This window comes from Pseudorca crassidens, chromosome 3 (genome assembly GCF_039906515.1).
Source record: "Pseudorca crassidens isolate mPseCra1 chromosome 3, mPseCra1.hap1, whole genome shotgun sequence".
Classification (NCBI taxonomy): Eukaryota; Metazoa; Chordata; class Mammalia; order Artiodactyla; family Delphinidae; genus Pseudorca; species Pseudorca crassidens.
This window is the reverse complement of record NC_090298.1, coordinates 132,921,443-132,946,864: the sequence shown is the minus strand read 5'-3', so window position 1 is coordinate 132,946,864 and position 25,422 is coordinate 132,921,443. Positions and strand designations below refer to the sequence as shown.

The 25,422-nt window shown below is 43.6% G+C and overlaps 2 protein-coding genes across 4 annotated transcripts in view; one reads left to right on the top strand and one right to left on the bottom strand.

Moving 5' to 3' along the window:
- CYFIP2 (cytoplasmic FMR1 interacting protein 2) overlaps window positions 1–25,422 on the bottom strand; it is a 131,629-nt gene that overhangs the window by 45,790 nt on the left and 60,417 nt on the right. For both annotated transcript variants that reach the window (XM_067732387.1, XM_067732388.1), the window contains 5 exons: window positions 24,818–24,894; window positions 21,992–22,100; window positions 14,583–14,702; window positions 7,762–7,961; window positions 6,808–6,895 (listed from right to left, as the gene is read on the bottom strand). In XM_067732387.1, the coding sequence (XP_067588488.1) occupies window positions 6,808–6,895; window positions 7,762–7,961; window positions 14,583–14,702; window positions 21,992–22,100; window positions 24,818–24,894 (594 nt within the window). The remainder of the gene's footprint in view (window positions 1–6,807; window positions 6,896–7,761; window positions 7,962–14,582; window positions 14,703–21,991; window positions 22,101–24,817; window positions 24,895–25,422) is intronic.
- FNDC9 (fibronectin type III domain containing 9) lies at window positions 1,690–5,549 on the top strand. Of its 2 annotated transcripts, none has more exons than XM_067732393.1 (2): window positions 1,690–1,841; window positions 3,857–5,549. In XM_067732393.1, the coding sequence occupies exon 2, from the start codon at window positions 3,864–3,866 to the stop codon at window positions 4,545–4,547; it is 684 nt and encodes a 227-aa protein (XP_067588494.1). In that variant the 5' UTR covers window positions 1,690–1,841; window positions 3,857–3,863; the 3' UTR covers window positions 4,548–5,549. The 2 variants fall into 2 exon arrangements, with proteins under 2 accessions (XP_067588494.1, XP_067588496.1); XM_067732395.1 differs by having other exon boundaries at window positions 1,736–1,841; window positions 3,548–5,549.

Genomic DNA, 25,422 nt, shown 5'->3' with positions numbered 1-25,422 from the left:
TGGAGGCAGGGACCCGGGTTCCACTCCTGGCTCTGCCACTAATCAGTCACCCGGCCTGAGGAAAGACATCCCTTCTCTCCGGATCTGCGAACCAAGAGGACTTCTAGGCCTTACATCCTCCAAGTGTCTCAACTTCTCAAATAAAAGGCTCAGGGTGAAAAATGGCATCCAGGAGCATTAAAAATAAATTCTTGTTTTCAGTGGCAAAGGCTTGAACTCCATCTCGTCACTCCACAGGCCCCCTAGCGCTGGTATTTTTATTCCCCTCAAAATAACCTTTTCAAAAGGCATCTGCAAACTACTGCATTGGCCTTTCTGTGGAGAGGACGCTTTCATGCTCTGCAGGGAGTCGCCATTAGCATGCATTACAGCAGATTCTAGACAGACCTCTGGGAAAACTGAATGCCACGGGAGGGAAGCACAGGTCAAGTGTCTAATTGAGGGACACCGGGCATTCCGAGACCCCACGCCCTCACAGAGACCCTTGGCCCAGGGAGGGTCTGTGACTCACCGGGCAACTCTTTATAACTTTTTGATTATCACTGATGTGAATCAAAAGGAGACCTTCCTGGGTCCACTTGGATACTTTGGCCAAGAACCAAGAAGAAAAAAGATGACTTTTAAAAATGCCTAATTTGTGTTATATGATTCAGGTCTAAATCCATCGGAGCTAGGGCTGCTGTAACAAATTACCACAAACATGGTGGCTTCAAACATTCGAACCTCTCACAGTTCTGGAGGCCTGAAATCAAGGTGCTGGAAGGGCCACGCTCCCTCCAAAGGCTCTAGGAGAGAATCCTTCCTTGCATCTTCCAGCTCCTGCAGGTCCCTGGCAGTCCTTGGCTTATGGCAGCATCACTCCAATCTCTGCTTCTGTCTTCACATGGCTTCTACCCTTTGCATCTCTCTGTGTATGAACCTCCCTCTCCTTTCTCTCATAAAGACACCAGTCATTGGATTTAGGGCTCCCCCTAAATCCAGGATGATAACATTTCCAGATCCTTACCTAATTAAATTCACAAACTCCCTACCTCCAACTAAGGTCACATTCTGAGGTTCTGGGTGGACCTGAATTTGGTGAGGGGTAGGGGTGGGGAATGCTCAGACCAACTCAGTACGAGTGTCCTGGCGGTTTAGCAAGCTTCACATGGGTTCAGGCCTGGCCAGGGGGGTAGCACTCATGTTTTCTACCTGACATCCTGATCTAGCCCAAGCGATCAGCTTTACAGATGATGGAACTGAGGCCCAGAGAATAGAAGTGTCTTGACCAGTGGCATACAACTAGGTAATGCCACAGGAGGCAAGAATAAAGAAAGAAGAGGGTGTAGAGGTGGGTAAGGAGGTGCAGTGGCAGTGGGATGGGAGGGGATGAGGATGTAATTACTGTTTTACTTGTGGGAAAACAAGAACGGCAGCTTTGCATTTGCAACCATTGTCCAAAGAAGGTCTAGATGGGGAAAAAAATGATAACTAGCTTATTAGAGACACAATTTAGGAGACTTTGAAGAATTAGTACCACTCTGAGGATCAGTGTGCAGGGGACTGTTTGCCTCTTTTTTCTGGCCCAAGGAATGAGAGCTCCTCTCACTGGGCAAAAGCCTTTCCAGACTGGTCCCTGAAACATCGTGCGTACAGATGCCTGCTGGTTGCCATGGTGAATGATACTGATCTGAAGAAATGAATAATGTGAGCGTTGGGGGCGACAGTGGAATTACTCACACAGTGGTGAGAGAGACATCAAGTAGAGCCCAGAGCAGAGGAGGGAGAAGGCAACATCCTTCAGCTTTGGTCCACTCTGCCTCTGAGGGCTGCGTTCTAACCGGATCCACTGTGAGCATCAGGTAAGGGACACAAATGGCTCTTCTTGGAAATGGAAATGGCTTTTCCTTTCACACTGCTTGGAGGAGGGCCAGGCAATGGTAATACGAACAGCTAAAAATAGGGGGGATTTAAAAACAGAAGCAGTGGAAGAAAAATAAATAATGGGAGACATTTAGTCGTAAAAGCTGTGAATGCTGCATCTTGACAGAAAGCTCTTCAAAATGTCTGCTGTAGAAAACTCAGTCTGCAAAGACAGACAGCACAGATGTGAGACAAACAGAAGAGACTCATGACAAGAAACAGCATTCCTGATCACTCCTGATGGGTTTATGAGGGGTATTGCCTCTGTATCGTAAGTAATGAATTAAGCTCTTTTCATTGTAGTCCCTATTTATAGGGGTGTGGCGGGGTGGACGGGTGTGTGTGAGAAGGAGACCCATGGAGGGAGCGCAGATACTCAGTGTCTCTGCAAAGACTCTCGCTGGAGGGATCTGAGCACACCTGCCTTGTCCCTTTCATCCCCCATTTTTCTGGGAGAAAATTTCTAGCCAAACGGAAAGGAACTCCCCTTCCTGAGCATTTTAGTTCATTGTCATCCATAGAGAAGAAAAACAAGGCCTGAAAAATCATTCACTGCTGGGCATCTTCCTGCAGCTCACTTCCTCTAGGAGCACGGGCACGAACACAGGTGGTTGGAGGGAAGCAGGGAGGAGAGAAAGCAGCTCGTAATCTCAATCCATGTGGCTTAATGTCTAATTCAGGTTAAAATCTGATCGACTGTTTTTTACTCTGTCATTGCAATCTGAAATGAAACCTGCATTTCGTGTGAGAGAGGAGGGGCAGAGAACTGAGCTGGGTGAGATCTATCCGTGAACATACACAGGTTGACTATGGCTGTCTCTGAATTTTAGCTCAGGGGAAATTCAGTAGAGGAGAACAATATCTCTCAAACACATAGAATTAAAAAGAAACGAAAAAGCTTGAAGATGGCGCACTTTTAGCAAAGTGAGGGGGCTGGCAATCTGAAGAGGGCTCCTTTCACGTGTCAGGAAAAACGGCAACACGGTCTTGGTACCAGCACCTCATTTTGCAATAACCTTCTACGACTAAACCCGGCAGCCTTGTCTTTGTAAATCCAGCGGTTACGTGGCTTTGGGTCTTGTACCTGTTAGCTGATTGCTCCTCTCAGATTGCTCATCTGTAGAATGGGAATCTAGTTCAGAGGGTGTGATGAACAAAGGATATTTACTCTTATATGGTGAGCTTCTAGTGACCTGTGACATAGCAACTGCTCGCTATTGCTGGCTATTACCATCATTAACAGTCACAGGACCAGCAGTATCAAACAGCAGCAGTGATGCTGGTATTCGGAGCTGATTATCTTGACCTGTGAAACTAATTTTCTGGGTAGTTCGGCTTTGAAAAAAGCTAACGCATGGACAAAACATGAGCAGAGGCTTTGGGGAGAAATCAGCTGCCGCTGAGTGATGATGCAAATCTCCTCTGGCTACGGGCAACAGCACTTGGAGGCTAAAAACACAGTGGCCAGAATGTTCTAGATGAATGAGCTCACAGCACTTGGGGCAGAAACAGGAGTTCCAGAGGGAAATTTTAGGTGAAACAGCTGCCTGACCTGGAGGTCACAGACCCGTGGGGACTCACGTGGGGACTCTGAGGCTGTGCTGACTTGTCCTTTCACTGCCTTTTTTCCCCTTCTTTTTTTAAGGTTTGGGAACAGTGTTGTATTTAAAGACTCTGAGCCGCGGCAGGATGAGGCTGGGGGATGTGCGTGCATCTCTTTGGGGCCTGACGGCCCCCAGCTTTGGCATGAGGCAGCCCTGATTTGAACTGTGGTTCTGCCGTTTCTCGGCGCTGCCTAGCTGAGCACTGTCACCTCCTGGCCTCCATCTCTTTGTCTGTAAATCGGGGTCAATATTAGTCCCCATCTCGAATGCTCAATGGATGGTGGCTATGACTATCATAAATAAACACTTAAATGAGGAGATGACACTCTTCACTTTGATTCTGGTTTCAGAATCGAGATGAACATCGAGGTTGGGAACGTTTCTTATACGGGAGCCATCATTTCCTGGTCGTCCTCGGAGCCCTGCCTGGAGGACTATTACCATATTATGTATAGGCCCAATTGGAACAGCATCTTCTCTGGCTATCTTCGCTACAGCTTCCACCACGAGGAGAAGGTGCCTCGAACAATCAGCTCCGTGGTGCTGGAACACCTCACCCCTTCCACTCTCTACTTCCTGTGCATCAGCTGCAAGAAGATCCTCTTCCCCTACAGGCACTACTGCACCATGTTCCACACCCTGGATAAGAGTCCACTGGCTGCGGGAAGTTCCCTGGTGGACCCCCAGATCTCCCTTTGGGTGCTGATGGCCATTCTGCTGGCCTGCTTCACAGCAGTCTTAGCCTTCATCTGCCTCCAGTTCTGGTGTATCCGTTGCCATGAGCCTCGATGGTCCTACAGAGCCGGCCTCATGGAGGAAGCCAATGGCCTGGTGAGATGGCCAGAGGAGGCCCCGGGTCTGGGTCAGGGGGAGGAAGACCTGCAGGGGCTCCCCCTGGTGGAAGTGCCACGCAAGAACTCCGGAGCTGACGCGGAACCAGAAGCCGCAGCCGCAGCGGCCGAACAGGATGCCCCCGACGTGGGTGCCCTGAAGAGGGAGGGCGGTGTTCATCCTGCCGCACTGCCTCATTTTGGGGAGTGAGAGGTGGAGGGGAGGCAGCCCACATCAGGTAGCTTAAAGCCCTCCACGCAGCAGGTCTCTGGTAAAAACGCATCTGTAGACTACCCATTCACCTCCCCTCAAATGTCAGAGCTCTGACACATGGACCACCTGGTTGGATGAATGCCCTTTGGCAAAGCTTCTCTAGCTGGAAAACATATAACCCCCTGGTGTGCAAAGGGAGGAACACGGCATCTCTTAGGAGTGTCCATTTAGGGTAGGGTGTCTCAGTTAGGAATTAAAAGCATTATTTCAATATTAAAACAACCATGAATATATTATGGTATAGAAAGTGAAATCTGCATGACTTAAATAAAATACAAAACTTCCAGGAAATTTTTGAGTTGAAGATGGGCTCTTGAGTTATGCTTTCAGTCAGCTGAGGCAAACGTCCAGTCTCCTCTGCTGTTGAGGGGGATTATTTTGAAAGATGTGAGAAGCCTTGCTCTAGAGTGTTTTCCAACTTTCAGCCAATCGCACACCACTTTGTACCCCATCTTCACCTTTTTTTAAACCACAGACTATCTTTACGATTATTAACAATACCTTTTCTTTAAATTGACTCATTTTTTAAACTTATTTTAAAACATAGGCTTATGCTACTCCCCAAATGAAAAACCAGCACCCTCCTGCTATAAATAGAAGGGAAGATACATAATAAATAGAATGAAAACAAAACGATACTAAATTTGACTTGGATACTATTGCCTACTAAGGACTCTGAGCTCAGGGCCTGCTCTCTCATCTCTGATCAAAAGGGAGATTAGGGCTTCCCCGGTGGCTCAGTGGTTGAGAGTCCACCTGCCGATGCAGGGGATATGGGTTCATGCCCCGGTCCGGGAGGATCCCACGTGCCGCGGAGCGGCTGGGCCCGTGAGCCATGGCCGCTGAGCCTGCGCGTCCGGAGCCCGTGCTCCGCAACGGGAGAGGTCACAACAGTGAGAGGCCCGCGTACCGCAAAAAAAAAAAAAAAAAGGGAGATTAGCAGTTGTTGGAAAGGTATTAAAGACATATTAGCACCAACATAAGACTTGCTCCTTGGTATAATCAGCAAGGTTTGAAAGAGTATTGCAAAGGGAGTTACTTTGTGAGTGACTGTTAATTCATGCCATGACTGTGACTGTCTACAGTGCTGTCTGTAAGGGTTCCCTGATTTGAGAGAGTTGCCTTGACCAGACTGGCTGCTCTGGAGAAGACACCTGTACTCTCTCAGCATCATCCTAAGACTTTCTAAGCCCCACATTCAGGCCCAAGTGAAGGGCACTCATCTTGGTTCCTCACACTTACCAATCTAGGGCTCCCGACCTAGAGAAGCACCTTTTCTAACCATGCTATATTTATCCAGTCACTTCTTCTTCTAAGTCCCTCTGTGCTTACTTTGTGAAAATGGGGTCAAAGGTGGCCATTTTTCATGCATCACACACAAAAAACTCTTGGCTTTTTTGCCGTTGTTGTTGAGCTATTGCACCCTTTCTGTGGCGTTCTCCCACACAAACAAACCCGCAGGGTAAGAAACGATCTCCTACATATGTCATGGTGATGGTAAGACTTTGTGAAGGGTGTCCCCCAGTGCCCACCCCGGGTGTGGAAATGGAGCTGGAGGAGGGCGGAGGTGCGTCTGTTTCAACCTCTGCTAAATCCCCAGCATGGAGAACCTGCCCAGCATCTGGCCTACAGTGGGGGCTTAAGGAACGTCTGTTTAACGAATGGCAAAGGACTGAAAGTCCAGAACAGGCACCACCTGGGAAGCTTTGTTAGTGTCAGGACTGGCACTGTGAACAAAGCAGCAAAGAGACAGGAGGAGACCCCTCAGCGCTAACTCCGGCCATCTGGGATTTCCTTCAAAGCTCCACCTTCCCAACTGCTTCCTATCTGCAAATCCCTCATCTTCACGGAGCACAAAATCCCAGAATCGCAGGATGATACCACAATGAATCAACCGAGAACAGGAGGCGATGGGATGCCGAGACAAGGAGACCCACAGGCCTATTTCCCTGCTTGCCTCATAAAGTCCTCCCCAGACTGTTCCTGCCCAGAATCCAGCCCCACCAGGTCTGCACTCACCCTCACCCCTGCTAGTTGTGAACAAATAAAGATGAATATACTTGCAGTTGTTTCTGCCTGGATTTCACTGCTGCCTCTGTATCTCCATGCTTCTTGCTTTTCTGATTTGGGGAACACTCTTCTATCTGCTTTTGCTCACTAGTCCTCTCAGAAGTAGGACACAGGCAAGACCACTCACCTTGGACCCATAGAGGTAATAAGGCTGGACGTTGGCGGGTTTATCTCTTTGCGGCTCTTGGGTGAAAGGAATGGCAGTTCGGACAAAACTAGTAGAAGAAAAGAGATGGGGCAGGAGTTAACTGGGTCCTAATATTATTCTTCACGGGACTTGATATAGCGGGAGCCCTCCCTGGTCAGGCACACCCACACTGCTTCTTAGGCCGTGGCCTATACAGGTACTTCTGACAGACTCCTGTTTAACTCCTGTCTCCTTTTCATAGATGGGAACACTGTAATCCAGGTTCACAGGCTCAACTCTGGGCTTGCAGCTGCTCAGACAGTGGTCAAGAAAGTCGAGAACAGGGTGGGCCTGGAAACAGCCTTCTCCAGGGCTTGGATCCTCCACCCTCAGTTTGGTTTCCTCAAGAGTAGAGTGCTGCAAACTCTTTCTTTAAAGGCCCAGATAGCGAATATGTTCCGCTTTGCCAGCCAGATGGTCTCTGTCACAACTCCTCAACTCTGCTGTAGCACAGAAGCACCCATAAACAAGCTCATAAACCGTAAATGAGTGAGCACGGATGCCAGAGTTCCAGTAAAACTTCGTGAATTTCAAATAATTTCTACTTGTCACCAAGTTATAATTCTTTGGATTTTTTCCCTAGCCGTCTCAAAATATCAATACCATTCTTAGCTCACAGGCTGAACAAAAAGAGCTGGCAACTAGAGGTACCTCGTGGGCTGGAGTGTGCAGATCTCTGCACAAGAGGATTGAAAGTCCCAAATCTTTAGAGAACCGGAAGTCCATCTTGCTAAGTGTGTGGATTCCTCCCAGACCCTTCCGTGACTCTGGCACCTACTTATTCTACGCTGGCCGTGAGCCAGGCCCTGATGACACTGACAGGGCTTGTCTGGAGGAGACAGCTGGCCGCTTCTACTGCCACCCCCACTCTGCTTTGCACAGAGACTCCCTTACCGGTTGGTGGACCCATTGTAGCAGTAGTTGGGGAGGAAGTCGAAGTTCAGCTCCCAGAAGACGTGCAGGGTGATGCGGCCGTAGGGGGCAGACACGTTGTGATTGGCCTCCCGGAACATGGCATCGAAGCTGTCCAGGGTCATGTGCTTACACAGCAGCCGGTGGGTGAGCCGATTGATCTCCAGCAGCCACTCCAGCTCCTGCCCAGAGAGAGAGCCCGCGGCTGCTGAGGACTCACACACGCGCCTTGCACGCAGACACCATTATCTGACAGATGCCTTTCATGCAGGTGAGGGCCCCTCAGACAACTTTATAACGGCCAGCATGGGACTAGGACTGCTTACAGTAGTATGCGACGTTCCCTTCTTCTGAGTGAAGGAAGTACCAGACCATGCCCAGGGAGGCTGCGTGCCTGCCCACAGAAGGGGACCACAGACCATGTGCAAATCCCTTGCCTGCAGCCCCCTGGGTAGAAAAGCATGACCACTTGCTCTCCAGTTTCTAGGTTAGTAAGGAAAAAGCTTGTCCCTCTGAGTTGCAAGTAAAGTAAAAGGAAGTTGTGGACATCTATCCATCACCAGAGGCTATCTCCACGCTGCGGAAAGCATTCAAAAGAGTTACCACCTACTAAGTACTTACAATTAGGTTGGACCATGTGAAACTACTGTTTTTTAGGTCAAACATCATTCAATGTTAGTAATTTTTTATGGTTCAGGCTGATACATGCCAAGCAGTATTCTAAGCACTTTACATGTGTTAACTCACTTCATGCTCAAAACCCCCTATAAGGTCAGCATGATGGCTGTTCTTACTGTATACATATAGAAACTAGGCTTTAAGAAGTGCAGTAACTTGGCTTCAAATCCAGGAAGCTGGGCTCCAAAGTTCACATTCTTAACAGTTGTATGTTATAGAAATTTTAAAAACAGCTGGGGGCAGAACATTCCCTCATCTGGACTCCTCCTGTGCCCCTCAGTCACACAGGGTTTGGTTACACATGTTGGCAAAGGTTTGGCTGCAAGCTATGGACGAAGGACGTGCATGAGCTGTGGGCCCTGGTCATTTGAAATCCAACCTTCAGGCAGAGAACAGGAGCAGAGTGGATAATATCTGGACAGAGCAGGTCACTGCACTTGCTAGGAAGTAAAAAGGATAAAATCCTTTGGGCTGACTTTAGTTCCTTGCTGTATTGCTATCAGAGAGAATCAAAGCACAGTCCTGTGCAGAAAGCATCTCTGTGATGCTCTAGGACACTCCTATACTGTAGTGGTTAAGCCATCTTTTGAGATGGGTATGACTGCCCCTGTTTCATAGGGGGGAAAACCGAGGCTCAGAGGGTGAAGTAACTCGCTCAGGGTCATAGAGTGAAAACAGAACAGGGCTTAGGATGTGATCCCAGGTCTTAAGACCAAGTCACGTGTGTTTGGCCCCTGTGACACAGCTGTCTGGAATAAAGAAGCAATGACTGAGAAAGCCCTTTGAAAAGTACAGATGGCTTTACAACATAAAAGCTAAAAGAACGTCGGCAAAGGCAGTTCCCCAGAGTGTGGCCAGGAGGTGGGATATCAGAGGGCCAGCTGTAAGAGCTGGGCCTTGGAGCCCAGGTGTCTACAGTCATAGGAGGTGGCCTCACACCAGAGATTAAATTTTATTCTCCTCAGCCACAAGAACCCTCTGACTCTGGTTGGGGTCCAGAGTGTGGTAGGCCCACACCACTCTTCCAATCTTGGAGCTTCGTCTCTCTGAAACTCAGATTCTGTGGCTGTAAATCGGGGGCAAAATACTGTATCAAAGCAACCTTAACTGGCTGCAGGTAAGTGAGACAAGCAGGGGGAGGAGGGAGCCCCGGGCTGAGCTGTCCGTGGCAAATTGGAGAGCCGCTGCCAGATAAAGGTGGAGCGGCTACTTCACGCCATCTGATTATTGGTTACTACGTCAGAATGGGGTTTAGTGACGGCAGATCTTGCCATCTCTTGAAAGAAGGCCAAAATCTGGATTGCAATTCTGGAATGGTAGCTGGAAGAATAAGTTTCCAGTCACTGTGCACCTTGAAGTAAATGAAGGGTGGAAATACAGAATCAGCTGTCTGCTTCCATCTCTTGGGGCCTAGCTAGCTGGATGGTATTTTTGTTCCTATTCACTTAGGGTGGGTAAGTAAGTAAGTAAAAGTAAGTAAGTAAGTAAATAAATAAAGGCAATGAATGTGCATGATTTTATTTCAAAGATCACTGAGTCCCTTAGCACATGGAGGTGCCCTGTTACCATGAAGAGAGCTACAGATGAGAAACTGGGATTGAACAATTTCTGTTCCAATGTTCTGTGATTTTAACGGTCTCACGGATGTGCATCAGAGACTGAAGGAGAGAGTGCTCAACTCCGCTGATATGGGGGTGCTGGAAATGTAGGTCCACGTCTTCCGCCATGCCCCAGGAGTTTTTATTATGTAATGCAAACTGTGTTTTGCATCAGCCGTGTACTTCCAGCCTTTCAATCAGAAGAGGGCACTTGCCTGAGGAATGCAGGGCTCAGTGCATCAAGGCACAGAGGTTTAGAAGGCCACAGGGGTGGTCCAGGTGCCTTCTGAGAGGATGTCAGCTCTCTATACTAAAGCCGGTTTACTGGGGGGCAACACAGAGAAGCAGCACTGGGGAAACAAAACACCCAAACGGGCAACTTCTGTGAAGTAGTGGAAAGGGCTTTTCCACGGGAACCGGAAAACTTGAGTGTCAGCCGCACTTGGCCGTTACACCAGCTCTGTGGTCCAGGCGGGCCAGGAGAATAGGGGTCTCAAACTCAGGCACAGCAAGGCCTGGTAGGTCATCCCATGAATGAATCGTGCCACAGGGCCTGCGGCAAACCCAGGAGAGCCCAGCCCAGCCGATGGGAAAGTCTAGTCATTTCTAGGCAATTGCTGCTATCTGGGAAGGCTGGTCTGAGGTTGCCAGAGCTTCTGCAGTTTTATTCGAATTCTTCCAAGTGTTAAGTGTTGCCTCCAAATTTCAAATATGCTTCACAGCCTAAACAAAACACAGCCTGCAGGCTGCCAGCTCTCAACTTTGGCATCAGATCCCTCCGAGAATCTACTTGCTCAGCTGCGTATGATTAGGGCCACCGACCGATGAAATCTCTGCAACCCTCCCAACTGTGCATCAAGCCACCCCCTCCCCTATCTCAGGATGGAGCTTCTAAGGTGGAGGGAAGGGCTGAGGGGAGCATATCCCTTGCTTTGTTTCTCAGAAGAGGCAGAAGGCTTCTCAGCCAAGGCAGTGGGGGCCTCCTGACCCTACAGGAGAGAGCATCCTTGGGCTCTCCTCTTCATGGGCTTCAGGGGAAGTGGCCACTCTCCTGGGGGATGCTGCCCTCACTTGACAAACACAGGCTTTCACTGTTTGTTCTGATTTTGTTCACAGCTAAAAGAACATTCAGTGCCTTTTAAGGGCTGGGAAGAGGCCATAGATACCCACACACAACCCAAAACCAGTTTTTCCATAAGATATGCTCATTCATTACTGGAAAACTAGAAGATACCGATAAACAAAGAAGATAAAAACAAAAATCCCACCTCTTGGAGATAACCACTGCTAACATGTGGCAAAGAAAAATATTTCTTAAAGTAGATCTCCCAGAAGAACTTGTGCTATATCATAGTCTCTCAAAGTCAGTGACCCAGTACTTTGGTGGGCAGTTGGGTCAAGTTCTCTTGGAAATGCTTCTGAGAATCTACCCTGAGAGCACCTCATTTGTAGCTCAAAATTTCTATGTTCCTCTCTTTTTTCATAAGCTATTTTCATTAAGGGCAAGGAACTATGCAAAGCTCTTTCCTGGCAGTATCTCATTTCACCCTTTCGACAAGTCTATGAGGTGGATTCTAATATTTCCTCCATTGTACTACAGGCTTGCAGTGTAAGATAAGCAACTCACCCAAGATCACCCAGCTAGTTAAGTGGTGGGGCCAGGACTGGGACCCCAAGGTCTTTCTGATGCTAGAGTCCTAGTTCTTAGTCCCTTTTTCTTTCTTTCTTTCTTCTTTTATTTAATTTATTTTAAACTTTTTTTTTGGCTGCATTGGGTCTTTGTTGCTGCACGGGCATTTTCTAGTTGGGGTGAGTAGGGGGGCTACATTTTGCTGTGGTGCACAGGCTTCCCATTGCGGTGGCTTCTCTTGTTGCGGTGGCTTCTCTTGTTACTAGGCATGAGGGCTTCAGTAGTTGCGGCGCACAGGCTTAGTTGCTCCGTGGCATGTGGGATCTTCCTGGAACAGGGATTGAACCCATGTCCCCTGCATTGGCAGGTGGATTCTTAACCACTGCACCACCAGGGAAGTCCCAGTTCCTTTTTAAAAAACCACTTTGTCCATTAAAAAAAAAAAAAAAAAAACCCTTTTTATTTTGAAATAATTTCTGACTTACAGAAAAGCTGTGAAAACTGCAGACTTCCTGCATATTCCTGACCCAGTTTCTCCAATGTTAACCTCTTACATAAGTTACCTAAAGTAGGAAACTAACATTGGTACAATTCTATGAACTAAATGACAGACCTTATTCAAATTTCACCATTTTTCTTTTTCCATTTTACGGTTCAATCCAGAATCCCACATTGCACTGAGTTGTCATGTCTCCTTAGCCTTTTCCAATCTCTAACAGATTTCAGTATCTCTTTGTCTTTTATGATCTGGATGCTTTTGAAAAGCATTGTTCATTCTTTTTTTTTTCTTTTATGCGGTACGCGGGCCTCTCACTGTTGTGGCCTCTCCCATCGAGGAGCACAGGCTCCAGACGCGCAGGCTCAGTGGCCACGGCTCACGGGCCTAGCCGCTCTGCGGCATGTGGGATCTTCCCGGACCGGGGCACAAACCCGTGTCCCCTGCATCGGCAGGCGGACTCTCAACCACTGCGCCACCAGGGAAGCCTGCATTGTTCATTTTTGAATGCCATGTGATTTGGGTTTATCTGATATATTCTCATGATTAGATTGAGATTATGCATTTTGCATTATGCATACATATCAGGGGATACATGAATATACCTTATTTCTGGTGATATTAACCTTTCATGCTTGGTTAAGATGGTGTCTGCTATGAATGGATAAAGAAGAGGTGGCATATATATACAATGGAATATTACTCAGCCATAAAAAGAAATGAAATTGAGTTATTTGTAGTGAGGTGGATGGACCTAGAGTCTGTCATAGAGAGTGAAGTAAGTCGGAAAGAGAAAAACAAATACCGTAGGCTAACACACATATATGGAATCTAAAAAAAAAAAAAGAAAAAAAGTTCTGAAGAACCTAGGGGCAGAACAGGAATAAAGACACAGACGTAGAGAGTGGACTTAAGGACACGGGGAGGGGGAGGGGTAAGCTGGGACGAAGTGAGAGAGTGGCATGGACATATATACGCTACCAAATGTAAAATAGATAGCTAGTGGGAAGCAGCCGCATAGCATAGGGAGATCAGCTCGGTGCTTTGTGACCACCTAGAGGGGTGGGATAGGGAGGGTGGGAGGGAGACGCAAGAGGGAGGGGATATGGGGATATATGTATACCTATAGCTGATTCACTTTGTTATACAGCAGAAACTAACACAACATTGTAAAGCAATTATACTCCAATAAAGATGTTAAAAAAAAAAGAGAAAACATAAATATAATAACAAGTATTCTGCAAAAAAAGAAAAAAAAAGATGGTGTCTGCTAGATTTCCCCATTGTAAAATTAGTATTCTTCCCTTTGCAATTAATAAATATCTTGAAGGAGATAATTCGAGACTATGTAAGAATGCTTTTTCTTCTCTAAGTATTTTTAAAATTTTTGAGTAATCTGAGTAATTTTAAAACTTTGGTGAAATACAGATAACATAAAATTTACCATTTTAACCCTTTTTAAATTAGGGTTAGATACATTCATATTGTTGTGCCACCATCACTACCATCCACCTCCAGCACTTCTTAATCTCCCCAACTGAACCTCTGTACCCATTAAGCACTAACTCCCTATTCCTGGCAAACACCACTGTACTTTCTGTCTCTATAAACCTCACTATTCTAGAAACCTCATAATAAGAAGAATCATAAAATACTCTTCGCAAAGTTCTGCCCGCTAATTTTAGCATCTGTTACTGGATCCTGCCTGCAACCATTACTACTGTGGTGTTCTAATGGTGATTTTCTACTTCTCTCATTCCTTCTACTCATCTGCTTTTGAAGCGTTAAAAGCTTCCTTTGATTCACCGAAAGACTGATCAATCAAGTTATTCTAATTCTTGGAAAGAACTGGCAGAGAGTAGTTCAAATTGCTGATTAATAAAAGAAGGTAGCAGGCCTGTCCCATGCTTGTGCATCAAGAACAACTATATAATTTGCACGTCCCAGCACAAAATGAAAATGTGGGGACCCTTGCTAGAAAATGATTAAGAATTCCAAGATGGTGACAGCAGAGCATTAAACCAGTGAAGAGCCTCTGGGCTCTATACTACTGCACACCCACGAAGCTGACGCTGCTGTGTAACCTTCCCTGGTTTGTTAGGACCACCCAGCTACTTTACAGAGCTGCAGGATCCTAAAGGACAAGCAGCTGTGCCCCAGGGCTGGCCATTTCTAGAGATCTCAAGACGCCCCCTCCACTCCCATTCTCTAGGCAACCACGAAGGTAAGATTATTCTTATTCTTTTTAAATCTTTTTTTTTTTTTTTCCGTCTCATTCAGATGAGAAAGAGACCCATTGCTTCTCTGTAACTAGCTCAGTACCAGGCTAACAACAACCCCCAATGAGGCTGCTAGTCTGAGGAGTCCCAGAGCAGAACTCACAAGGGCCCCCATCTCTTACCACGATGGAGGTCAGGTCCTCACTCTCAAAGCGGCTGATGGCCTGGTCCAAGGATTTATACATGGCGGCAGAGATGCGCTGGGTAATGAGTCTGTTCAAGTCAATTGATCTACCCAACAGCTGCATAGAAGACAGAGAGACAGAGGGAGAGAAAAAGGTTACTTATGGTTTGTTTGCACAGGCACATGACAACTAAATGCAATGCATTGATAGGAAATTGTACTAAAACTAAAAACAACATGGCCAGGACAAATAGGGACTCTATGAAGAAAACAGTATTATTAAACTTCCTGAGTATGATAATTCTATTTGGATGATGAAAGAATGTCCTTGTTCTTAGGAGATACACGCTGAGGTATCAGCGGTAAAGTGTCATATGTCTCCAACTTACTCTCAACTGGCTAAGAAAAAAGTATGTATATTAAAATATATATTTTATTATAGTAGGTTGGCCAAAAAGTTCATTTGGTATTTTTCCATAGGATGTTACAAACATTTTGGTCAATCTAATATTTATATATAAATATGTTTTTTAAATTATACACACTATAAATGTATATTTAAACCACACTTACTATATTTATGAGAGAGAAAAAACACATATATGAGAAAAAGAAAGTGAATCAAATGTGGTTAAAACATGAATAATCATGAATCTGGCTACAAAGTATATCTGTGTGTTTACTGTGTTATTCTTTGATAAACACAGATGTCAAAATCCTGAACAAAATACCAGCAAACAGAATCCAACAGCACATTAAAAGGCTCATACACCATGATCAACTGGGATTTATCCCAGGGATGCAAGGATTCTTCAATATACGCAAATCAATGTGATACACCTCATTAACAAATTAAGGAATAAAAAACATATGATCACCTCAATAGATGCAGAAAAAGCTTTTGACAAAATTCAACACCCATTTATGATAAAAACTCTCCAGAAAATGGGCATAGAGGGAACTTTCCTCAACATAATAAAGGCCATATATGACAAACCCACAGCAAGCATCATACTCAATGGTGAAAAACTGAAAACATTTCCACTAAGATCAGGAACAAGACAAGGATATCCACTCTCACCACCCTTATTCAATATAGTTTTGAGCAGTCAGAGAAAAAAAAGAAATAAAAGGAATCCAAATTGGAAAAGAAGAAGTAAAACTGTCACTGTTTGCCGATGACATGATACTATACACAGAAAATCCTGAAGATGCCACCAGAAAACTACTAGTGCTAATCAACGAATTTGGTAAGGTTGCAGGATACAAAATGAATGCACAGAAATCTCTGGCATTCCTATACACTAATGATGAAAAATCTGAAAGTGAAATCAGGAAACATTCCCATTTACCACTGCAACAAAAAGAGTAAAATACCTAGGAATAAACCTGCCTCAGGAGGCGAAAGACATGTACTCAGAAAACTATAAAACAGTGATGAAACAAATCAAAGATGACACAAACAGATGGAGAAATATACCATGTTCTTGGATTGGAAGAATCAATATGGTGAAAATGATTAGACTACCCAAAGCAATCTACAGATTCAATGCAATCCCTATCAAACTACCAATGGCATTCTTCACAGAATTAGAACAAAAAAATTTACAATTGATATGGAAACACAAAAGACCCCAAATAGCCAAAGAAATCTTGAGAAAGAAAAACGGAGTTGGAGGAATCAGGCTCCCAACTTCAAACAGTACCACAAAGCTATAGTAATCAAGACAGTATGTACTGGTACAAAAACAGAAAATTAGATCAATGCTACAAGATAAAATGCCCAGAGATAAACCCACACACATAGGGGCACCTAATTTACAACAAAGGAGGCAAGAACATACAATGGAGAAAAGACAGCCTCTTCAAAAAGTGGTGCTGGGCCACCAAACCAGCTTTACAACAAACGCTAAAGGAACTTCTCTAGGCAGAAAACACAAGAGAAGGAAAACACCTACAATAAAAAACCCAAAACAGTTAAGAAAATGGTAATAGGAGCATACACATTGATAATCATCTTAAATGTGAATGGATTAAATGCTCCAACCAAAAGACATAGACTGGCTGAATGGATACAAAAACAAGACCCATATATATGCTGTCTACAAGAGACCCACTTCAGACCTAGGGACACACAGAGACTAAAAGTGAGGGGATGGAAACAGATATTCCATGCAAATGGAAATCAAAAGAAAGCTGGAGTAGCAATTCTCATATCTGACAAAACAGACTTTAAAATAAAGACTATTACAAGAGACAAAGGACACTACATAATGATCAAGGGATCAATCCAAGAAGAAGGTATAACAATTGTAAATATTTATGCACCCAACATAGGAGCACCTCAATACATAAGGCAAATGCTAACAGCCATAAAAGGGGAAATCGACAGTAACACAATCATAGTAGGGGACGTTAACACCCCACTTTCACCAATGGGCAGATCATCCAAAATGAAAATAAATAAGGAAACACAAGCTTTAAATGACACATTAAACAAGATGGACTTAATAGATATTTAAAGGACATTCCATCCAAAACAACAGAATACACTTTCTTCTCAAGTGCTCATGCAACATTCTCCAGGATAAATTGTATCTTGGGTCACAAATCAAGCCTTGGTAGATTTAAGAAAATTGAAATCGTATCAAGTATCTCTTCCGACCACAATGCTATGAGACTAAATATCAATTACAGGAAAAAATCTGTGGAAAAATACAAACACATGGAGGCTAAACAATACACTACTAAATAACCAAGAGATCACTGAAGAAATCAAAGAGGAAATCAAAAAATACATAGAAAGAAACGACAATCTAAACACGACGACCCAAAACCTATGGGATGCAGCAAAATCAGTTCTAAGAGGGAAGTTTATAGCAATACAATCCTACCTTAAGAAACAGGAAACATCTCAAATAAACAACCTAACCTTACAACTAAAGCAATTAGAGAAAGAAGAACAAAAAACCCCCAGTTAGCAGAAGGAAAGAGATCATAAAGATCAGATCAGAAATAAACGAAAAAGAAATGAAGGAAACAATAGCAAAGATCAATAAAACTAAAAGCTGGTTCTTTGAGAAGATAAACAAAATTGATAAACCAATAGCCAGACTCATCAAGAAAAAAAGGGAGAAGATTCAGATCAATAGAATCAGAAATGAAAAAGGAGAAGTAACAACTGACACTGCAGAAATACAAAGGATCCTGAGGGATTACCACAAGCAACTATGCCAATAAAATGGACAACCTGGAAGAAATGGACAAATTCTTAGAAAAGCACAACCTCCTGAGAATGAATCAGGAAGAAACAGAAAATATAAACAGACCAATCACAAGCACTGAAGTTGAAACTGTGATTAAAAATCTTCCAAAAACAAAAGCCCAGGACCAGATGGATTCACAGGCAAATTCTATCAAACATTTAGAGAAGAGCTAACACCTATCCTTCTCAAACTCTTCCAAAATATAGCAGAGGGAGGAACACTCCCAAACTCATTCTACGAGACCACCATCACCCTGATACCAAAACCAGACAAAGATGTCACAAAAAAACTACAGACCAATATCACTGATGAACATAGATGCAAAGATCCTCGACAAAATACTAGCAAACAAAATCCAAAGCACATTAAAAGGATCATACACCATGATCAAGTGGGGTTTATCCCAGGAATGCAAGGATTCTTCAATATACGCAAATCAATCAATGTGATACACCATATTAACAAACTGAAGGATAAAAACCATATGATCATCTCAATAGATGCAGAAAAAGCTTTCAACAAAATTCAACACCCATTTATGATAAAAACCCTCCAGAAAGTAGCCATAGAGGGAACTTACCTCAACACAATAAAGGCCATATATGACAAACCCACAGCCAACATCGTTCTCAATGGTGAAAAACTGAAACCATTTCCACTAAGATCAGGAATAAGACAAGGTTGCCCACTTTCAACACTACTATTCAACATAGTTTTGGAAGTTTTAGCAATCAGAGAAGAAAAAGAAATGAAAGGAATCCAAATCAGAAAAGAAGAAGTAAAACTGTCACTGTTTGCAGATGACATGATACCATACTTAGAGAATCCCAAAGGTGCTACCAGAAAACTACTAGAGCTAATCAATGAATTTGGTAAAGCAGAAGGATACAAAATTAATGAACAGAAATCTCTTGCATTCCTATACACTGATGATGAAAAATCAGAAAGAAAAATAAGGAAACACTCCCATTTACCACTGCAACCAAAAGAACAAAATACCTAGGAATAAACATACCTAAGGGGACAAAAAACCTGTATGCAGAAAACTATAAGACACTGATAAAAGAAATTAAAGATGCTACAAACAGATGGAAAGATAAACCATGTTCTTCAATTGGAAGAATCAACATTGTGAAAATCACTGTATACCCAAAGCAATCTACAGATTCAATGCAATCCCTATCAAACTACCACTGGCATTTTTCACAGAACTAGAACAAAAAATTTCACAGTTTGTATGGAAACACAAAAGACCCTGAATAGCCAAAGCAATCTTGAGAAAGAAAAACAGAGCTGGAGGAATCAGGCTCCCTGACTTCAGACTATACTACCAAGCTACAGTAATCAAGACAGTATGGTACTGGCACAAAAACAGAAGTATAGATCAATAGAACAGGATAGAAAGCCCAGAGATAAACCCACACACATATGGTCACGTTATCTTTGATACAGAAGGCGAGAATATACAATGGAGAAAAGACAGCCTCTTCAATAAGTGGTGCTCGGAAAACTGGACAGCTACCTGTAAAAGAATGAAATTAGAACACACCTTAACACCATACACAAAAATAAACTCAAAACAGATTAAAGGCCTTGGTGTAAGGCCAGACACTATAAAACTCTCTGAGGAAAACATAGGCAGAACACTAGATGACATACATCACAGCAAGATCCTTTTTGACCCACCTCCTAGAGAAATGGAAATAAAAACAAAAATAAACAAATGGGACCTAATGAAACTTAAAAAGCTTTTGCACAGCAAAGGAAACCATAAACAAGACAAAAAGACAACCCTCAGAATGGGAGAAAGTATTTGCAAACGAAGCAACTGAGAAAGGATTAATCTCTAAAATATACAGGCAGCTCATGCAGCTCAATATCAAAAAAACAAACAACCCAATCCAAAAATGGGCAGAAGACCTAAATAGACATTTCTCCAAAGAAGGTATACAGATTGCCAACAAACACATGAAAGGATGCTCAACATCACTAATCATTAGAGAAATGCAAGTCAAAACTACAATTAGGTATCACTTCACGCAGGTCAGAATGGTCATTATTAAAAAATCCAGAACCAATAAATGCTGGCAAGAGTGTGGTGAAAAGGGAACCCTCCTGCACAGTTGGTGGGAATGTATATTGATACAACCACTATGGAAAACAGTATGGTGGTTCCTTAAAAAACTAAAAATAGAACTGCCATATGACCCAGCAATCCCACTACTGGGCATATACCCGGGAAAACCATAATTTAAATAGAGACATGTACCACGATGTTCATGGCAGCACTATTTACAATAGCCAGGACATGGAACCAACCTAAATGTCTATTGACAGATGAATGGATAAAGAAGATGTGGCACATATATACAATATAATATTACTCAGCCATAAAAAGAAATGAAACTGAGTTATTTGTAGTGAGGTGGATGGACCTAGAGTCTGTCATACAGAGTGAAGTAAGTCAGAAAGAGAAAAACAAATACTGTATGCTAACACATTTATATGGAATCTAAAAAAAAAAAAAAAAAAAGGTACTGATGAACCTACTTGCAGGGGCAGGAATAAAGAGGTAGACACAGAAAATTGACTTGAGGACATGGGGTGGGAGGGTGAAGCTGGGGTGAAGTGAGAGTAGCATGGACATATATACACTACTGAATGTAATACAGTTGGCTGGTGGGAAGCAGCAGCATAGCACACGGAGATTGGCTCGGTGCTTTGCAATGACCTAGAGGGGTGGGATAGGGAGGGTGGGAGGGAGGGGATATGGGGACATGTGTATGCATATGGCTGATTCGCCTTGTTGTGCAACAGGAACTAACACGGTATTGTGAAGCAATTATACTCCAATAAAGATATATTAAAAAAAAAAAGTTGAGGAAAAATACGATGCATTCAGACTGTAGGAAGAGGCTCAGGACACACTCTGGTACCCCATGCATTGCTGACATCCTGAATCTACCCTTGAAGTTCTTCCTGTATCCGTCCTGTGCCCCAGTTCAGAGTCACCAGGGAGTAGCAGTCCCCCCAGCAAGGGCCTACCATGTACCTTTATGGGGATGAATTTAAAAGCATGAGGAGAAAGGCTGACTACAGGCTGGAAAATATAGCTTAGGATAATTTCCACTGGGGTACACGTGGGCATTACTGCAGATGCTACATAGATAGCAATGAACATTTATTGAGTACCTGTTGTATGCACTGCACTTTGCTAGGTGCCCAAGGATTATTCTCAACTATTTTATTTTTTTCTGCTTCCCTTTTGGGAGAGATTTTCCACCAACTGACTAAGGCTCCTTATAGCACACACAGAGCCCTCAAGATTCACGTCCTGTGACTAATTCTAGCTGCACTGGTAACTGATAGCTGTAATCTTCTGAGAGGCTGAAGGAAAAACTCTCTTTGAGCCCTTACTGTTGGCAGAGGTGAAAATGTTTTTTTCCTCTTACGATTCTCCATTTCTCTTAGATTTCTCAGAGCAATGGGAATATCCAGGGCTTCCAGGGTAAATCCTCTCCTCTTTATCCAGGGCATCTTCTCAGTCTCAGCCCTGCTTCCCTTCACCCAAGTCTTCTCCACAAACACGTGAACCACAGGATAAGCACACAGAGGTCACAGCATGAAGGCCATTTCAACACTGTGTGGCTGACAGCAGGGCTTAGGAGTAGGATGCAAGGTCTGCTGGAGCATCTCTTATTTTTGTCTGCCAGGCTCACGTGAACATCTTTAAGCAGGGATATGTTTCTAGTTCCTGGCAGAATTTCCTCTACATCTGGGGTCAAATGTTAACAGAGACTAACTCCATAAAAACAAACCATAATGGGCCCTGTTCAGGGGTAGATTTACCCATTTCTGAACATTAGTCCCGACTGAAGGAGGTGGGCTGCAGCTTATGATGGGAGGACAAAGGTGGCCGCTACTCATCAGAGGTGAATGGCAGCTGGGCTGAGAAGCCTAGAACTTGAACCAAAGGAAGCCCAATGCCTCTTGACTATAAGATTCTGAGGAGGTGTTATATCCATGGTCAGCAGCCCACGTGGGGCAATACCCAGGGAAGATGGTAAGCAGTCCAGACTTCCAATCTCTAGGCTAACGTCACAGTTCCTCTCTCCTGCCCATTCCACCTCTGTCACCATACCTGGACGTGTCTCTGCTTCAGCAGCGTTTCGTAGCGGTTGGATGGTGGGTATGGAATGATGACTCCATAATTCTTACATTCAGCCCTAAAACGTTTATCCAACAGGACACTGGAAGGGATAAAAGTGAAATAAGGCCAGTAAACATGACGGTGAATGGTGATCAATCACCCAGCCACGTGTATTTCAAACGACAGAATCTACTCATGAAGTGCTATCTCATATTTTTTAAATATTTTTTTTCTGATCTAGAGCAAAGTTCTTCTAATTTTTTTCAGCCCAAAAAGCTCAATATGTGAAATAGAATTTCTGCGTTAAAGACAGGCAACACAGAAGTTGAGACGCTTTCTTGCTTTTATTCATTCACCATAAAAGCAATTGAGTCCCTGCTTAGTATATCCCAGGAAACATTCTAGGTACCGAGGATACAAAGTTCTTGTCCTTATGGAGCTTACGTTCTAGTAAAGAGACTGATACTAAATAAATAGGCAGAGGAATAAAATAATTTCAGATAATAGTAAATACCTGCATGGTATTTACTATTCACCAGGCATACACGTACATGCAGAGAGTCATTTTGAATCTCACAACAATCCTATGAATTAGATATTCTATCATGATCTTTTACACTGAGCCATGGATTGCAGAGTAATAAGTGCTCTGAAAATAATAAAACAGGATCATTTGGTGTTAGGAGGTCAGGGAAAGCCTCTCTAAAGAGGTTCTGTTGGGCAGAGACCTAAATGCTAAAAATGGAAAGATCTGGGGGAAGAATCTTTCAGGCATGATTAGCTTGGTACGTTGAGAAAAAGGAAAAATGGTCAGTGTAGATAAGGGGCAGGTGTGCTGGAGAGTATGGTGCAAAAATGAATTTATAAAGTTAGTCTAGGGGCCAGACCATGTGGGACGATATAAGCCACAGTAAGGAGGTCAGATGTTTTCTAGATGTAACTGAAGCCACGGAAAGTTTTTAAGCAGGAAAGCGACATCATCTAAATCTACACTGTCCAATACATCAGCCACCCACCAGGTGAGCCTACTAAGCACCTGAAACGTGGCGGGTCCAAGCTGAGATGTGCTATTAGTATAAAATACACACTAGATGTTGAAGACTTAGGAAAAAAACATTGAAAACTATTTCCTTAATAACTTTTTATTGGTTACATGTTGAAATTATAATATTTTAGATATAATGGATTATATAAAATATAGTATTAAATTAATTTTTAAAATATGGCTACTAAAACATTTACAATTACATCTGTAACCCAACATTTGTGATTGCATTATATTTCTGATGGACAGCAATAATCTAGATCACTCTGTCCCTCCTGTGCTCTCTGACTCTCCCAACTTCTCCCAATCTCCCCCAACTTCCCGTATCTTTGACAAACCACTGATCTTATAAGGAGGGATAGATTAAGATTCTTATTTCAGATAAGGATATTTTGTAAATTAAATATATAGAGGACCCAGGGTTTGACAAGTCTGAGTTTGTTTCCACAGACAATGGACCAGCATATTTGAAAATTATCTTAGAGAAGCTGGAAGCCCAGCTCACTGTTAGAACCCCATGCAATTCAATCCAGACACTTGTGAAGTGACTCCTTTGTGAAAGGCTGTGTTCTCTGCGCTATCCCTGAAACCCTATGCATATGCTTTCTATAGTTTACATCCTTAAGCCCCATTCACTTCATTTAATGCACATTCTGTGTTAACAGACACTTGTGCATCTGTATACCACCTCCTGTCTGAACTCCATCAGAACAACTCAAGTTGTTGAAAGCAAAACAAAGCAAATTTTTATTGTAGGGAAAAAAAGTAACAATCCTTGAAACTACTGGTTGGTACATTTGGATTTCCAATAAAAAGGGAAATATCTCTGTCTATCTATCTATCTATCTATCTATCTATGTAGGCAGGGTTTTTTTGACCAGTACTATTATGGGTTCCTCGAACCCAGGAATTCTCAGTGGTCTAAATCAACCCATACTGACAATACCAATAAGCCTGTAAAACTTGGCATGCCCAGACCTCTCCTCTTCCTTGGCCTTCTGTCTGGCCTTCATACTCCCATTCTTGCTCACCTCCAACCCGTTCTCTACAGTTTAATGTTTTTAAAAGATCAAACTTCTAAAAATAAAAATCAAACTGGGTCACTGTCATACTGTGGAAACTATCCCGTGGTTCCACTCCTAGGACACATGCCTACAAGGCCGCAAGACCTGGGCCCTGCCTACCTGCCCAGCTTTACCATGCAGCCTGCCCACGCCGTGGTCCGTGAATGAGACATTTACGTGTCCTAATTCACATTAATCCTCTCAACAGCCCTACGAAGTAGGAGTAGGCATGCTCTTCATCTTATGCTTCAGCCACAGGGACTCTGCACAAGTAGTTTGTTTTGCCTGCAATTTCTAGCCCTACTCTTCACCCAGTTTTACTTAATCAAGTCCTATCAACTTCAGATGTGAACTCAAACGTTACTTTCTTGGGACAGCCCTTCCAGTTACCCATCCCAAAGACTAGTTCAGGTTTAACTGTCATATATTCCCATTAGCTTGTCCTTCGTAGGAACCTTCCTTGACACTGTGCATTCGGTAGTTTTTATTAATGTCTGTTTTCCTCACTAGACTGTAAGCTCCATGAGGTCTAGCACCACATCTGCCTATTTTCCTTTCTCCTACATTCTAGCACCAAATCCAGGCCCACGGAATCACTCAGATTTCCTTAGGTCCTAAAGGAGAAGGGAGGTTTTGCAACAGAGAACCTTGCCTTCCAGGTGGCAAGCTTAGGAAGCTTTGCTGCACATAGCCCTGGGGCTCTCATACCTGCCAGCCATTGCTTTGTAGTAAGCAAAGATCTGGTCCGCCAGCTTGTAGACAAACTGATCAAAACACAGGTTCACCTGGTGAAGAAGAAGCAGGAAATGTCAATGGTGTCTGTCCGGCTTTATTAGAGAAATTTCAGCAACTGAAGGGGGCAGTGGTGCAGGACTGCCTGAAGTGTGAGGTGAAGCAAGATGCTTTGCAGGAAAAAAAAAGAAGATTCTGTGGCCAACTAAGTTTGGGAAGTCTGGTCTCTTGCTCTCAAGGTCCTCAACCAGGCACAAAGAAAGCAAAATTCAAAAAGCTGTTGAGGAACCACTGTCCCCACTGGTCCCCTCCTGGCTGTTACAAGGTGCCTGCCCAGGGGGAACGCCACAGATAGGGCTTCACATCCTGTAATTACATATATCAGTCCCCTCATCTCTCCCAATAGAATTTCTTGTCTTTTCCTTTTATTTTACTTTACCTTGCTTTGCAAATGAAGAAGTTGATGGTCATTAAAAATTTAAAAACCTTTTTAAAACCAGTTTGCTTAAAAATCTTTGGTTTTTAATGAATAAGAGACCGTCTTGCCTTTTCAGTGTTTCAACATGTCAGTGTAGGAATGT

What these genes read in the sequence shown, in the direction of transcription:
- FNDC9 (XM_067732393.1), top strand. Translation starts at nt 3,864, where the DNA reads ATGAACATCGAGGTTGGGAACGTTTCTTATACGGGAGCCATCATTTCC.